The sequence below is a fragment of the Hyaena hyaena genome, unplaced genomic scaffold, assembly GCF_003009895.1.
Source record: "Hyaena hyaena isolate Hyena2069 unplaced genomic scaffold, ASM300989v1 scaffold_252, whole genome shotgun sequence".
NCBI classification, from domain to species: Eukaryota; Metazoa; Chordata; class Mammalia; order Carnivora; family Hyaenidae; genus Hyaena; species Hyaena hyaena.
This window is the reverse complement of record NW_024080884.1, coordinates 151,979-166,674: the sequence shown is the minus strand read 5'-3', so window position 1 is coordinate 166,674 and position 14,696 is coordinate 151,979. Positions and strand designations below refer to the sequence as shown.

The window sequence follows — 14,696 nt, the reverse complement described above, 5'->3', positions numbered from 1 at the left end:
ACTGGGTTCTACTCCTGCAACTATGCTGTATGCTAACTAACTTGAATTTAAATAAGTAAATTAAAAAAAAAAAGGAAAGAACCCTCCATTTTGTAAAAATCAGCCACATTATTATATATTTTCTAGAACTCCATGATGTGTATTTCCAAATGGTTCTGTGAGCTAAGTGTAAAACAGGGGGAAACACATTGGATAATATTCTTTCCTTCACAATACTTTCCTAGTGACTTATTATTTTATGTTTTAACAAAATTATTTACTTTGAGAAAGAGAGAGAATGCAAGCAGGGGAGGGGCAGAAAGACAGAGGGGGAGAGGGAGAGAGAATTCCAAGCAACTTCCACACTGTCAGCATGGAGCCCCATGTGGGGCTCAAACTCACAAGCTGTGAGATCACAACCCGAGCCAAAATTGAGTTGAACACTTGACCAGCTGAGCCATTCAGGTGCCCCTTTTTAAATCTATGATCTCTGCCCTTCATGGTGAGTGGGCTGGGGGTAATGGCCAGGAACACGAAGAGGATAGCCTCTTAACTGCCACCCATGGGCAATAGCTTTTTCCCATCACTCCCTGTTGTCCCTCCAATGGCAAACCTGTCCTGCAGCAGAGATTTCTGGTAAACATTCTGAACTCTGAATCCATAGGTCAGCTCTTTAACTTGGTCATATATTTTCACAGTTTCCTTACCTCTCATAACAATGACAATTTCAATGGGGAGACTCATTCCTGTCATGTTGAATTATTGTCTGTGTCCTTCAAGCACTTTTGGTCTCGGCCCAAATTGATCCAAGTCAGGTCCATAAGGTTTTAAGTAACTTTAACACAGTTTGTAAGTTGAAATGAAAAGGAAGAGAAAGAATAAAAAATTTGGAGCATTAAAAAATTGGAAAGTCTAACTATTTCTAGACTTAAAAGATAAGAAATTAAATGGGAAAAGCTGACTGTTTCTATTCCTTTTATTTTATTTTATTTTAGTTTAGTTTTATTTAATTTTGAGGCAGAGAGAGAGACAGAGCAAGAGTGGGGGAGGGGCAGAGAGAGAGGGAGACACAGAATCTGAAACAGGCTCCAGGCTCTGAGCTAGCTGTCAGCACAGAGCCCGATGTGGGGCTTGAACCCATAAACCATGAGATCATGACCCGAGCTGAAGTCAGTCGCTTAATCAACTGAGCCACCCAGGCGCCCCTGACTATTTCTATTCCTACGTGATAAGAGATAAAATTGAAAAAGCCTTTGAGCAACAGGCCCACTAAAATTTTTCAGCATAGGTAACTTGGCCAAGGAGAAACAATTAAGAACATGAACGCTTTTATTATCTATTGTTTCAGATAATTGCAAGGTTGCCAGTAAAAGAGAAAGGAACAGGAAGAGAAAGCAAGGAGTCATGAATGGGCTTGAAAACACCTTTTAGGAAAGAACTTTGTGTGTACTGAAACCAGGAACTCAGTGAAGCAAATAGAATAAAAGTGTACCAACGTAAGTGGTAAATTGCTAAGAAACTATGAGCCAGGATTCGAAAATTTGACCATTTTTGACCACTGAGACCTAAATCAATGGGAGGCTGGTTGAAGAAGATGGGCAAGCTCCAAAAAGTGCATGCTCCTCAGTACCCACTTTAGATATGGGTATGGCAGATAGTGGAAAAGGGAGATTCTCCAAGGGAGAAGAATCAGAAGCTACAGAGAATGACTGACAAAGGAGTTCTTGGCCAAAAGCAGAACCAGAGACTAATAAAGCAACTTGGTCTGAGGCCTTCATAATGCTCTCCCACCAGGATTTCAGAATTGCTATGGAATGTGACTGTTGTGTGTTTTTGTTTCCCACTTTCCAAGCAAAGACTTTAGTTTGCCATTAAGCTGTTCTTGGGCCACCATTGTATATTGGGTAGGTGTAAGTAGGTGGGAGGTAACTTTCCTTTTTAGTTCATGGACACCAGACCACCAAGAGGCCCAGTGGAGTGTACCACACCATTGCTGATCCTGGAGCTTTGAGCTGGATGTGGCAACAGGGTAAGATATGTGTGAGAAGAAGACAGAATGACAGGCATTTTGGGTGACAGGCAGAGCAGATGGTGTTAGAGACTGTTGGGGTTTATCTAATCCCATTTCCTTTGATTCTTGGTACCTACTAGTGTATTCCTTTTAAGTTAAAAGGAGCCATGGGACTGAGTTCAGGCCAGTGAAATATGGCTGGAACTATGTACAATACTTCCAGCTTAAGCCCCCCCAAATATCCCTTGAGATCCACCCCACTGCAGAGGATACAGTGGAGGGCTCTGTGGCCTCAAGGATACTGGAGGAAGGATATAAGGAAGGAATAACCCATGGGGGGCAGAACCTTTGATATGCATTGGGTTGTGATATGAGCAAGAAATAAGACTTCACTAAACTAAATAATCCAGAAAACAAACCTTCCTTCTTTTGAGGTTTTGGGATCACCTATTATCACAATTAGCATTGACTAATGCAGTAATCAAAGATATATGCAATGAAAAATACAAGATATGTTTTGGTGTTACCTATTACCCTCCATTTTTCTTTTTTTTTTCTTTTTTCTTTTTTTAATTTTTGAGAGAGAGAGAGAGAGAGAGAGAGACAGCGTGAGCAGGGGAGGGTCAGAGAGAGAGGGAGACACAAAATCTGAAACAGCCTCCAGGCTCTGAGCTAGCTGTCAGCACAGAGCCCAATGTGGGGCTCGAAACCGCAAACCATGAGATCGTGACCTGAGCTGAAGTTGGACGCTCAACCGACTGAGCCACCCAGGTGCCCCCCTACATTTTTCTTTTACCAGATAATTGTAGAGGACCTCTTTGGCTAAAGCTCACTTCTGACTGAGACTGGATTTTCTCTATGTCTTATGGTGTTTTTGTCCCCTGAAGTCAGTCCCCAGGTATTACTGAATGCTTAAACCCAGATGTACTACTTACTAGCTGTGTGATCTTAGACACGTATTAGCATGTCTGAGCCTCAGTTCCTTTATCTGTAAATAGGTACAATAATAGTACCTATCTTGGGTTGTTGTGAGAATTAAGTGAATCAATCCATGTATAGTGATCAGCACAACATCTGACACATAACACGTACTCAATAAATTTATTTTATTATTATTATTGACATAATAAATTGCTAGGTATATGCTTGGCACTAGGGACAGCACTAAAGAAAATATACAAGGTCTGGACTTCCATGAGATATCTGTTTATTTCATGACCCTTATGCTTGATTTTATACTTGTTCAGTATAGTCTCTATTAAGTACTTAATTTTAAGAGAAAGGTTTTGCATTTCTCCAATCTACTTTGGAAAACATTGCTTATGGCTGCACATATTCTTTGACTCTGAGTGTTCTGAGCCAGTATCTGTGCTCCTGTTAGTGACTTTACTCTCTGAATGCAGTATTTGTCCATACCCTGCGGCAGTTGGAGTGGAAAGTGGCATACAGGAAGGTGAAAATCCCTATTGGTGGAAGGAACCACTTCCTGCTTAGAGCCATTTCCTGCTTGGATCCACTTCCTGCTCAGATCCACTTCCTGCTTGGATCACCTTCCTGCTCAGAGCATCTTCCTCTTTAGAGTATTAAGTAAAAAAATGGCTGCCATTGTACTTATAGAAATACACTTTACTCCTCTTTTCTGTCCCTTTTCCCAGGGTACACTATCCAACCATCTCATTTCCAATGGTGTGTAGGTAACATTTGCAAGATCCAAGAGGCTGAGAATCCTTTCCCTTCTGTATTAGCCTATTAGAACAAAGACTGAACCTATACCAGTGATGTCATTATTTAACCCCTACACCATAGATTTAAATGTCTGGTTTACCTGTATGCCTGAGCTAGGGTCTTTATGGCCACACAACTGGTGTCGGCCATCTCCCTGTCACATGCTCCTTAGTGATGCAAATTAGGTAGGCACACCCACTTGCCTTGGCATGTTTTATAGTTGACCCAAGCTGCAAACACCAACATGTATAAGACATATGCTCTCTTCTTTGTGTAATTTCAGGCACCAAAATATGCCTACACATAGGGGTGTGTGCACACAGACACACGCGTATTCTTTTTTGCCTGGTAGAAATATGCTTCTGTGATGTTCCTTCTACTCCCACACATGCCCCTCCATGGTTGGCACATCTCCTAATTATTCCCATCTACTCCCTCCCCATAGACCTTTTGTGTGTATATTTTGGCACATATTCTCTTGATTCTGCCTAGTTCCTCTTTCTCTCTTTTTCTTTCCCTGCCTCCCTCCCTCTCCCTCCTCTTCACAACTCCTTAGAAAATTTGTTAAACTATACACTCTTTATTATTAATGTGCATTTATGAAAAATTCTTCACAGTTACAAAAGTGCATGGTTATAAAATCATCTCCATACAAAGTTTGGCATCTTCCCCTTCCCTGCCCCTCCCTAACCCTCCCACCCCCAGACATCAGCATTCCACAGGACAGTGCTTAGAAAAACTGAGAGCTCAGTGGATCCAGAGCTCTCTATCCAATGCTGTGGCAAACATGGCGGTGATTTACACAAAACCTTGCAACTTGCCTCCTTCACTTTCCTTTTGCCTTCTTCTGAGGTGGGTAGAGCAGACAAGTTTCTCTAGCTTTGGGAAAATTTTCTTCTGAGGAATGAGCAAAGATGTCTCCTTATACTCTTCTAGAGCTGAAAAGGATGCCAGAGCAATATCAACAAAGACTTCTACAAGGAAAATGGAGGTTGTAGGTCTTTCCTGATGGTTGAAGAGAAATGCCTCTCTTGGTTTGTTCAAATTCCATATACCATCTTCCTTGAGAAGAGCTAGCAAACTCTATAGCAACTCTGGAGACCTATTTCTGCAAGATTCCCTGGTAATCCCTAAAGGAATGGAGAAACAGATGAAGGATTGTCTGAGGGTAACCATAAGCAACTGGTCCAGAGTGGTGTGGTGCAGATTGGGGACTTTTCTAAAAAACATTTTTCTTCATCCAGACTTTGACCGTCACAGCTCTGTTGGTTAGCTAAACTTTGATATCCTCAAGCCCAACATGAAGGAAGCTTCTGTGATAAGGACAAATGTCTGAGGGATAGAGAACAGAGGGAAGCAGTCAGGCTGTTGCTGGGCTGCCTCAGCCACATATTTTTCTCTTTTTATACTTTTATGAGCAGCTCTACCTAACCCAACCCTAATGGGATTCCATATTAGTGTATCAAGTGATTAAATAAACAGATTGCCAAGTAATGTCAGAGAACTGAACTCAAGTTCCAGAGAAATTGGCCCCATATCAGTAGATACCCAACATATAAGGAACCTCATGAACCGAGGTTCCTCATGAACAGACACATAGACTCAAAGATACACCAACATTTACATGTTAACTAGTCTGGAAAAAAACATATTCAAGACTTGTAGGGATACCATCATGGTTTCTTGGTCAGAAGGGTTGTGTGAACATTTCCAACTAGAGCAGTTAGATTACCTCTAGATAAGTGTGCTTCTAGAAGCTTGCCTCTGATAGCCTGTACAAGATGGTGGTGGGAGAAATGGAATCCCTTGGCAGTAAGGGAGTTTTATTATTGTGCTTTAGTTAACTGGGGACCTTCTAGTAGCTGGAGAAGAATCTGTCCTTTAAAACCCTGTATCCTACTCAGAAAGGTGTGCCATTAACGGGGACCAAAGAGTCTCCTTAGAAAGGACATTTGAATTCAAGGGGCATTTGGCATCTTGTTTGGTTCTAGTTCTATGCAAAAAAGATACATCTCTTAAAATATATTAACTACATTTCAGCAAATAAGAGTCTCTAAGAGATTATAATAGATGTATATGGTGTCCCTCTATGGGAGGCTTAACTATTTGTGTCAGGACTATTATTTCTAAAAGTTTCACCCCAAATACATTAGGTTATTAGCTTGACTGATGAAGAGCGGCCCCAGCCCATCTGTCCCTAGGAATAGTGGAAGAAGAGAGCAGGCACAGTTCTGCTCCAGATGTCACAAGAGTGGGGCTCTTGCTCAGATGTTGTATGTGAGATACAAGGGACACTAGGTTCAAGTACCTCAGGTTCAGCAAAGTTTCTGGGTGCTCTTTTGGTTGACTAGCTCAGGGAAGCATGAGTAAGGGAAGACTTCTTGGAAGATGACATGTTATTTTTCTTTATTCCTTTCCTAAGAGGATGGGATGATGCAAAATTGTTGGAGCTGGGGGCAAGGGAGAAAGCCCCTGTTTTAATCTTCATCCTGGCCAGCTTTTCCAACATGTTGGACTGTTCCTTAATGTCTTCCCCTGCCCTGCTGAGGTTCTCACTCCATCTGTCCTGCACACATTGATCTCTTGCAACACAACACAGCAGGGCTTGAATATGAGGGGTTAGCACAGCTTCCTCTCTTGTTTCCCAAAGAACTTCTTTTTTGCATGATTTCCATCAAGACCACCAGTTCTAATGTGTTATCTGCACATTGCAAGGCAGATGTCTCCTATTCAGGTGCTATTTGTGTTGCTCCTATGTTTCAGAGGCTGTGACTTGCTCTACTGTGAGCACATCTAAATCTATGCAGAAGATGGGTTTTACTACCTTTTATTTAGCTGATATACTGAACGTTCATGACTGCTGAATCCAAGGGCCCTACTGCCCAGCCATTCTGGGCATTCTCTTTCCCAAGCACCTGGGAAAGCTGGAGAGAGGACCGAGTTGGAGTCGAGTCCCAATTTACTGCTTTGGCAAGTCACACCTGCTCTTGGGTCTCTATTTTTCCAGTCTGTAAAATAGGAGCAATGATATTTGGTTTGCCTCCCACATAGGGTTGTGAAAAGTCAAGAATGATGCCACAGCATTTTAGGAGCTGTCCAGTGCTGAAGAGATATAGGGAAGAAGCTGATGAAGTGATGGCAAAGATGGAGATGACATCAACAATGATGATAATAGTGCTTCACACATCAAGTTACTTGATTTTTGACAGACTGATTAGACACAGTTTCCCTGAATAGAGCTGCCTATTCACCTTCCTTCTAGGGTTTACCCAGATAACCTTGGGTAATATAATCATCTCCCTACACTTAATTCATCTGTAAAATGGGAATAATAAAAACCACCAGGCAGTGTTGCTGTGAGAATTGAAATAAATAAGTCAATAAGTTTAAAAGTGACCAGAAGAGTGCCTGGCCCTTGTGGGGAGCACTTATTCATCAGCACTACTTGAATTCAAACTTACATAACTTCAGAGTGAACTGTGATGCTCCCCAGCTCGGAGAGGGTAGAAAGAACACAGATTTTATTTTGCTTGTTAAGCAACGTGTGACTTTGAACTCTCTCTGAACACTTCTTTACTCATTTGTGCAATGGGAACAACTATGCTTACCTCAAAGATTGTTGTATGCATTAAAATGAATTGTCTGTGGAGAGAGCTTATCACAGTGCCTGACACTGGCAAGTGCTTGGTAATTAATAGCTCTCATACCCTGATGCTTGGATGGGTGAATTGCTTGGAAGAAAGAGAAAATTCTCCTATGGTCACAACTCTGGTGGTCTTCCATTCCTTCAGTCCTGGCTATCCTCATGCTACAGTGCACTTTCTTGATGAGATCCTTTGGTGTGAGCACCGTGGCAAGAACAGTCACAGGATTAGGAGTTCCAGGGTGCCGGGACTTTTGCTGTCCCGTTGCTGGACCTCCTGCTTCCCTCTCCTGAAGGCAAAGCTCAAGTGAGAGGCAGGAGACAGGGTAGGAGAAAGGACACTGAAAGTGTTCACCCTCAGCTTGGTACCTGGGACCTCACTGGCAGGCTGCATTTGGTGGACATAATTTGGGAGGCAGTCAATAAGAGGGGGTCTCACCTGGTAGCTCCTGGTCAGAGGCCTAGGGGGCTAGCATGGAGGTATTCTCTCCTTCTGGAGGCAGTGTTGGGCAACTCCAGGAGTTGAAGGATTGGGTGTCAGAGGGAAGTTTTGGTCCTGTGCCACATCTGCTCTATACACTTAAGTTACAAGGATTGGTCACTGTTCTCAACACACCATGCGTATTTTGGCCTCCGTCATTTGCTCATGCCCACCTTTCTTTGTATACTTGACAAAGCAGACATTTTTTGATGACTCAGTTCACAAATTGCCTCCATCCTTGTAATTCTTGCAGACTTTTCTAGACACATTGATGACCCCCACTCTGAGCTTTCACAAGTATGTGCTCAGAGTGCCAACAAATTGTCCTAAAGGGAATAGTTTTTGAATCTGTCTCTTCTATTAGAGGTAAGAGTCTAGGGGGCCAGGGACTAGGCTAGAGTAATCTAAAATTTCCAGTTCTGGCACAGTGTCTGGACCACAGCTGAAGATCACATAAACGTAGTTTCCTGACTTTGCTTGGGTCATGAAGTGTCCAGGGTCAGCATGGAGCCAGAGTGAGCAGTGTCCAGTGGTCAGCAGCAGTGGTGGCCAGCAGTATGAAGAGACACCAGGCACCCACATCAGATCTCTTCCTCTTCACTGGCCTTGCTCCAACGGTGGCAGCAGTTGGCTGTGATCCCCAGGAGGAAGTTGGTGACCACGGAGGCAATGGAGACCACGAAACCCACAAATGCGATGAAGAGGTAATCGTCCAAGGTCAGGGTCAGGTGGCAGGCCTTGAAGCTCTCCTCAGTGAGGGAGAAGAGTGGGGCACCCTCGACTTCAGGGGGCCCTCGGCACTCAGCCAGTTGAGAATCTGCAACACAGAACCCAGAAAAGGTGAGGGGCCAGAGGAGAATGAGTGGAATGGAGAGTTGCCCGCCCCTTCCAAGAGAAATTGAGTCTTTTATTGAGTTTCTATGTGTCAGACATTTTACTTACCTTCTTTACTCTCCTCAACAACCCTTGAATCAAATATCTTATACCTGTTTTTATAGTTTTGGACATCGTTGCTCAGAGAGTTTAGTAACTTGCCTCAAGTCCAATAGCCACTACTGATGATAGATCTGGGGTTTTCTTGTGACATTTTCATCTCTTACAGTAGCTTCCTAACTAGTTTCTGGGCTTCTGCCTTTAAACCATCTCATTGCAGTTGGCTGAGTATCTTTCTCACCTGAAGTCTTGTCATGTACTTTGTGCTTGAAACCCTCCCCTGACTTCTTACCTTCTCATGGAATGAAAGCCAACGTCCTCACTGTGGGCCATAAGGACTCTTCTTTCCCTCTGCTTCTTGTTCACTCTGCTCCATCCACACACACTTTTTGATCATTCTTCCATCACATGAGCACGTCCCTTTTCAGGGTTGAGAGTGTGAGAGTGCATTTGTCCTGTGTGAGAGTGCTTCTCAGCTGAATCTTGGGCCAGCTCAGTCCCTCATTCCTTTGGGATTTTGTTCAAATATCACCTTACTAATGAGTCTTTCCTATATGAGTCTATATGACATAGTAACTCCACACCACCTCTCTCTGGGCATTCTCTACTTCCCTACTCTGCTTAATTTCTTTCCATTGTATTTATTAAGTCTCACTGTTTCTTTATTATATATCTTCTCCTTGAATGTAAGTTTTTCCCATGGTGTCCCTAGTCATTGAACAGTGTCCTGTCCATTTAAGTGCTCAATGAAACTTTGTTAAGTGAATATGTGGATGAATGACTCTGTCCAACCTGAAAGCACTGGGTCTTTCTACTATCCCATGTGGTTTCTCCAGAGATGTAGAGTATAGGGTTATGCGTATGGGCTCTGGAGATGTTGGTCTGGCTTCAAATCCCCTCTCTACCCCACACTAGTTGTGTGATTGTAGGTGAGTTGTTTAACCCCTCTGTGTCTTGCTTTCTTCATCTATAAAATGACAATATTGATAGTATCTATAACATAGGGCTGTAGTGAGGACTCAGTGAGTTAAAATGTATAAATAATATATTCTTGGTGGATAATAAGCACTATGTAAACATGTGCTTTTGTTATTATCCTAGGTTGGTCTCCCTGGACAGGCCAGTGAGGGTCATATTCTGCAGATAGTCTTCTGTAGGAGAGGCTTCTCCTTCAGTGGGATTACTTTTCTCTCCATTATTGATGGTCCCACCTCACCCTTCCAGGGTCACTTGTACAAACACATGGTGGTTGTCAATGGTTTCATTTTACTTTGCTTTGAAGGTAAGAGTGGTGTGCCATGCACTAGCCTTCCAACAGGCAGCCATTCCTTTGCTCAGTGTATAAGCATTAATCAAGCTCTCACCTTGGGAAAGTCTTTTTTTTTTTTTTTTTTCCCCTTCCTGGCTCTCATGCTCTCTCTCCGTCAGAAGGGGATAATTCAACCTAAATTGTCTAGGAGAGTCAATATGCAGAGCTTTTCTAAATAAGGTGGTGCATAAATGTTATTTATTCATCCGGTAGTTTTTGAAAGCAAAGAATAAAATGATGGATTTGGATTGACCTTTTCGAGAAATGGATACACATCATTCTCCTTAGAAATGAGGAGTCAGTTTTGGGGGAGAATATGCAGTCTGCAGTCCAGGTGGAGGGGTCCCTGTTGGCTCTATGCACAAGCACTCCAGACTCTGTTCAGGACAAGATGGTGTCTGGACTTGCCCACCAAGGGCTCTCCTCTCAGAACCGGAAGATGCAGAACTCCAAAGTCTATTGTATGCATGACTGGGGTGGTGGAAAGACAAAGTGAAGTTAGGGAATGTGGGAAAACTGAGGACAATTGGTATGGACCCAGAAGAGGAGGCTTTGAGGGCAGCTGGCAGGACCCCAGGGGAGTTCAGGATGGGACCCTGAGGGCTGATGAAGCCCTCTGGTAATTCACAGGGCCAGTTTTGAGGTTGAGTGTATTCCAAGGGCTCCCTTTTGTCCCTCCCTGTTGGGATTTGTCCAAAAACTATGGATAATAGTAGGAGAAGAAAAAGAAGACAAAGGGAAGATGACTGCCTGGTCCTCCCTACGCTGGCAAGTTTTTTGCGCCCAAGAGGAAATATCCTGGAGGGTGTGATGTGGTGAAGAGCTTGTTCTGTGGAGAGTAGGGAACCTAGGTTTCTAGCTGTGGCCAATAGACGATTACTTTCCCTCTCTGGGGCTTGGATCCCTCATCTGCATTGTCATGAGGCTGCCTGGATGGGATCTTGGACCCCCTTTCTGCTCCCCAGGAGGCTGTGCTTCTTCTGAAGGGCAGGAGGGGCCTCAGAGATCATAGGAGGAGCCCCTGAGTGTGGTGGAAGCTGTACTCCAGGATGCCCTTTCTGTCCTTAGTACACAGGAGACAGGTGATGGCTTGCAGCCTGCAAGGGACAAGCAGGTGGGGAGATGGCTCCAGGCAGCCTCCCCCTCATGCCCCCTAGCATTGCCCCATCTCTGTCCCCAGCTATTTTGTTCCTGGAGAACTTCCTCCCACAACTGTGTAGAAACAGTGGAATCGTGACCCACACCCCTCCCCCAAACTATTTTGGTCCTGGGCTCCCCACTCAGTCTTCCTTTCCCTCCTACCTCATTCAGCATAGTTCCTTTGGAGCACATGCTGAGCCAGCCTCTGGGAAAGCCCCTGAGATGGTGCCCCCAGCTATTTCCTGTCATTCTACTGCAGGGTGCTGGTGCCAAGACTCAGCACTGCCACAAAAGAGAGCCAGTGACTGGGGGCCGCAGCTGAGCATTGCCTGCCTCCAGGTGAGGCTAGGGACCATCAGACCTCTGTGATTCAGTCTCTATTGGTTCCCGGTGCACCCCCAATAGGGACTGATTGGTTAACCTGTGATATCCATTTCTTGTCTCAGCTCCCCACTCCATATGCAAGCCTTGCAGAGCTCTGCTAAGGTCCTTTGGCCAGTCCAGAACTCAGTCCTTGACTCTTCCTGTTAGCTTTGTACCTGATTCTTCAGGATATAGCCAGAAGGCAGCCAGACTGCCAGAGTTTGAATGCTGAGTCCAACACTTAGCAGCTGTGTGGCTTTGGGCAAGTTACTGAACCTCTCTGCCCCTTGGTTTCTTTCCTTATAGAACAGCGTGTGTAGGGGTCTCATCAAGGTTCTTATGAGGATGAGATGAGCTAAATATGAAATATGTTTAGGATAAAGCATAATAGTAAGTCCTGGCAGATAGTAAGTACTAAAATAGTGTTTGCTCATTTCTATTTCTTTGAGTTTTTCCAGCACATTGAATACTTTAAAAAGCAGCCTGATAGAGTAGAATAAGGCGTAGAAGTCAAATAAACTTGGGTTTTATCCATGACCCCCCTACTTTCTAAACGAGTGACCCTGGATATGTCTTTTCATTGTTCTAGATCTCAGTTTCTTCACCTGCAAAATAGGAGTCACAATAGTGGGGGTAGATCATGCATTCCAAGTTCTTGGGTCATGGTGAAAGCTTCATCACATGCTATTATTGGCTCCTCTCGTTTACTATCTGTCTGCCTCAGTAGGTCCTAAGTGCCTCAGACGCAAGGGTGGTGTGTGTTTCATGAGCGAATGGGTCCCCGGCTCCCAGCCAGCACAGCAAGGACTTAACGGGTAATACTTGTGGAGGGACAGGGCTGGTGTACACAGAGGTCAGCGCAGAGCAGGGCACGAACTGGGTGCTAAGAGTGCTCAGTCCCTCCCTGTTCTTTGGAGCCTTTGCTTGCAGTAAGGCAAGGCTCTCTGTGCCCCTGGCTGCCCAGTCCTGCTCCCACCCCCGCCTTACCCGCGGTACAGCGCTGTATCCGGTTCCGCAACCACTTCAGCAAGGGTTCCATGGTGCAGCCGCACACCCAGGGGTTGCCGCCGATCTGCAGGGTCACCAGCCCTGGCAGGCCCTCGAGGGCTTCGAGGCTGAGGAAGGCCAGGCCCCCATAGCTGAGGTCCAGGTCTCTGAGCTGCACCAGGCCCTGGAAGGCCTGGGGGTGCACCCTGCGCAGCCACGGGTTGTGGCTCAGGTCGATGTGCACGAGGCCGTGGGCTTCTTGGAACATGTCGGCGGGCACGTGGCTGAGATTGTTGTAGCTCAGGTCCAGGTGTGCCAAGCGCTTGGAGTGGAGGAAGAGGCCCGGGGGCAGCTCCATCAAGGAGTTGTTACGCAGATCCAACACCCGGAGCTCCACGTAGCACGTGAGGTAGCCGGGCGGCACGGCTGCGATGCGGTTGTGGGCCAGGCTGAGGTTGCGAGTGTCCATTGGCAGGTCTGGGGGCACGGAGAACAGCCGTTGGCTGCTGCAATCCACCACCTGGTTATGGCACGTACAGAGGACCGGGCAGCTAGTGCCGGCATCTGAGCGCATCACCCCAGATGCCAAGAGGAGAGAGACCAGCAGCACAGCTGGGTGAGGGGTCCCAGGCCAGGGCAGCTGGGACCAAGTGTCACCCATTTTAGGAAGCTGACAACAGCGATGCTGAAGGGAGCCCACTGGGGCTGGGGCTGTGTCCATGAGTCCAGAGTCAGTGGCTCAGAAAGATAGCTACATCAGGGCCAGAGCCCTGGAAGGTGGGGCTTCTGGGCACGTGGTATCATGGCTCAAGCCTTTCGCCGGAGCCTCCAAGCACCAGAGAGCTCCCTAGGTGAGAGCCACAGGATGTTCCCTTTGGAGCCCAGGGGGCAATAAATCCAGCCGAGGCCCCACAGAGTCTGAAAAGATGATCAAAACGTGAGAGAGGAAGGAACTGAGGATTGGGCTGGACCAGCTGCCCCCAGGTCCTGGAAGGGTCCATGTAGATCTGTGTTCCTTTCACACATGACCACTGGGTGCTTCCTCTCTGTATTACGTTGGACAGGTGGTGGAGGGGGTGAAGGGTATGAAAGGTGCCTGTTGAAGGTCTTGGCACGTCTAAAAACCCTGAGCCCTGTCCCAAGTTTGGGACCAATTAGGAGGCCAGGGCTGCATGTGGGTCTCCAGCATTTGAGGTCTCAGAAGCCATTTCTTCTGGTGGCCCAGGGGGCTCGAGTCCAAGGGGGTCCTGGGGTGGGTGTTTTGGGAAGGGAGCCTGGGGCAGAGTGGGTCTCCATGGGCCGCCTCCTGAAAGCCCAAGTCCTCAGCCTCAGCATCTACTGAAATCCCCAAGGAGCCTCTTCTTTCCCCAGGTTGGGGAGGACCCCAAGTGACACCCACTGTCGGCTGCCAAGGCTGGAAAGAGCCATGTGTCCTGGACGTGCAGGATGGGGGTCAGCTAGGACTGCCTTGGCGACTTCTTCCCAGCCAGTGCTTCTCTCGCAGCCCAGCTCTGTGTTCAGCAGGCGGGGGCAGAATTCCCTCTGTCAACAAGGAAAGCACTCAGGTGGAGATCTCCAGTGCCCTCCCCTCCCTGCTGTCCCTCTTAGGTTCCCTGCCCCCCTTCTTCTCTGCCACCAGCCACAGAGTTCTCTGCATGCTGTGCGTCAGGTGCGGGCAGCAGTGGGCTCAGACCCCACCCTCACATTGTGGTTGCCTGTCCTCCTAGGGTTCTGTCCTGGGTGAGATGATTTGCTTCTCCTCCTAGCCTCAGCCTTCAGCACCAAACACCCCACCCCTGGGCAACTCTCTAGAGCAGGCACACAGCTGCTGGCCTGGCGGTTTGCATACCTCTTTCAGAGAGGGTTTAGCTCCCTTCTCCCTCTTTCACCCTCTCCCTCCCTTATCTCCTCCCTCCTCTCTCTCTCTCTCTCTCTCTCTCTCTCGTTCACACACTCATACACACACACACACACACACACACACACACACACACATTGTTCTCCTGTGATCTCCCCACATCTTGCCCTGCCTGTGCTCACACCTCCCAGTTTTCTGACCAACTGCCTTCTGTACACGCACTGCAGAACCCCCTTTCCAGTCCGTCCCCCCATCTTCCACCCTCAT

The 14,696-nt window shown here is 46.4% G+C and overlaps 1 protein-coding gene across 1 annotated transcript; it reads right to left on the bottom strand.

Moving 5' to 3' along the window:
* Nucleotides 1-8,420: 8,420 nt before the first annotated feature.
* On the bottom strand, nt 8,421-13,247 carry LRRC55 (leucine rich repeat containing 55). The gene is made up of 2 exons (XM_039245020.1): nt 12,572-13,247; nt 8,421-8,656 (listed from the first exon to the last, which is right to left on the bottom strand). Exons 1-2 carry the CDS (start codon nt 13,230-13,232, stop codon nt 8,421-8,423), a joined length of 897 nt encoding a protein of 298 aa, XP_039100951.1. The 5' UTR covers nt 13,233-13,247.
* Between the last annotated feature and the right edge of the window lie 1,449 nt (nt 13,248-14,696).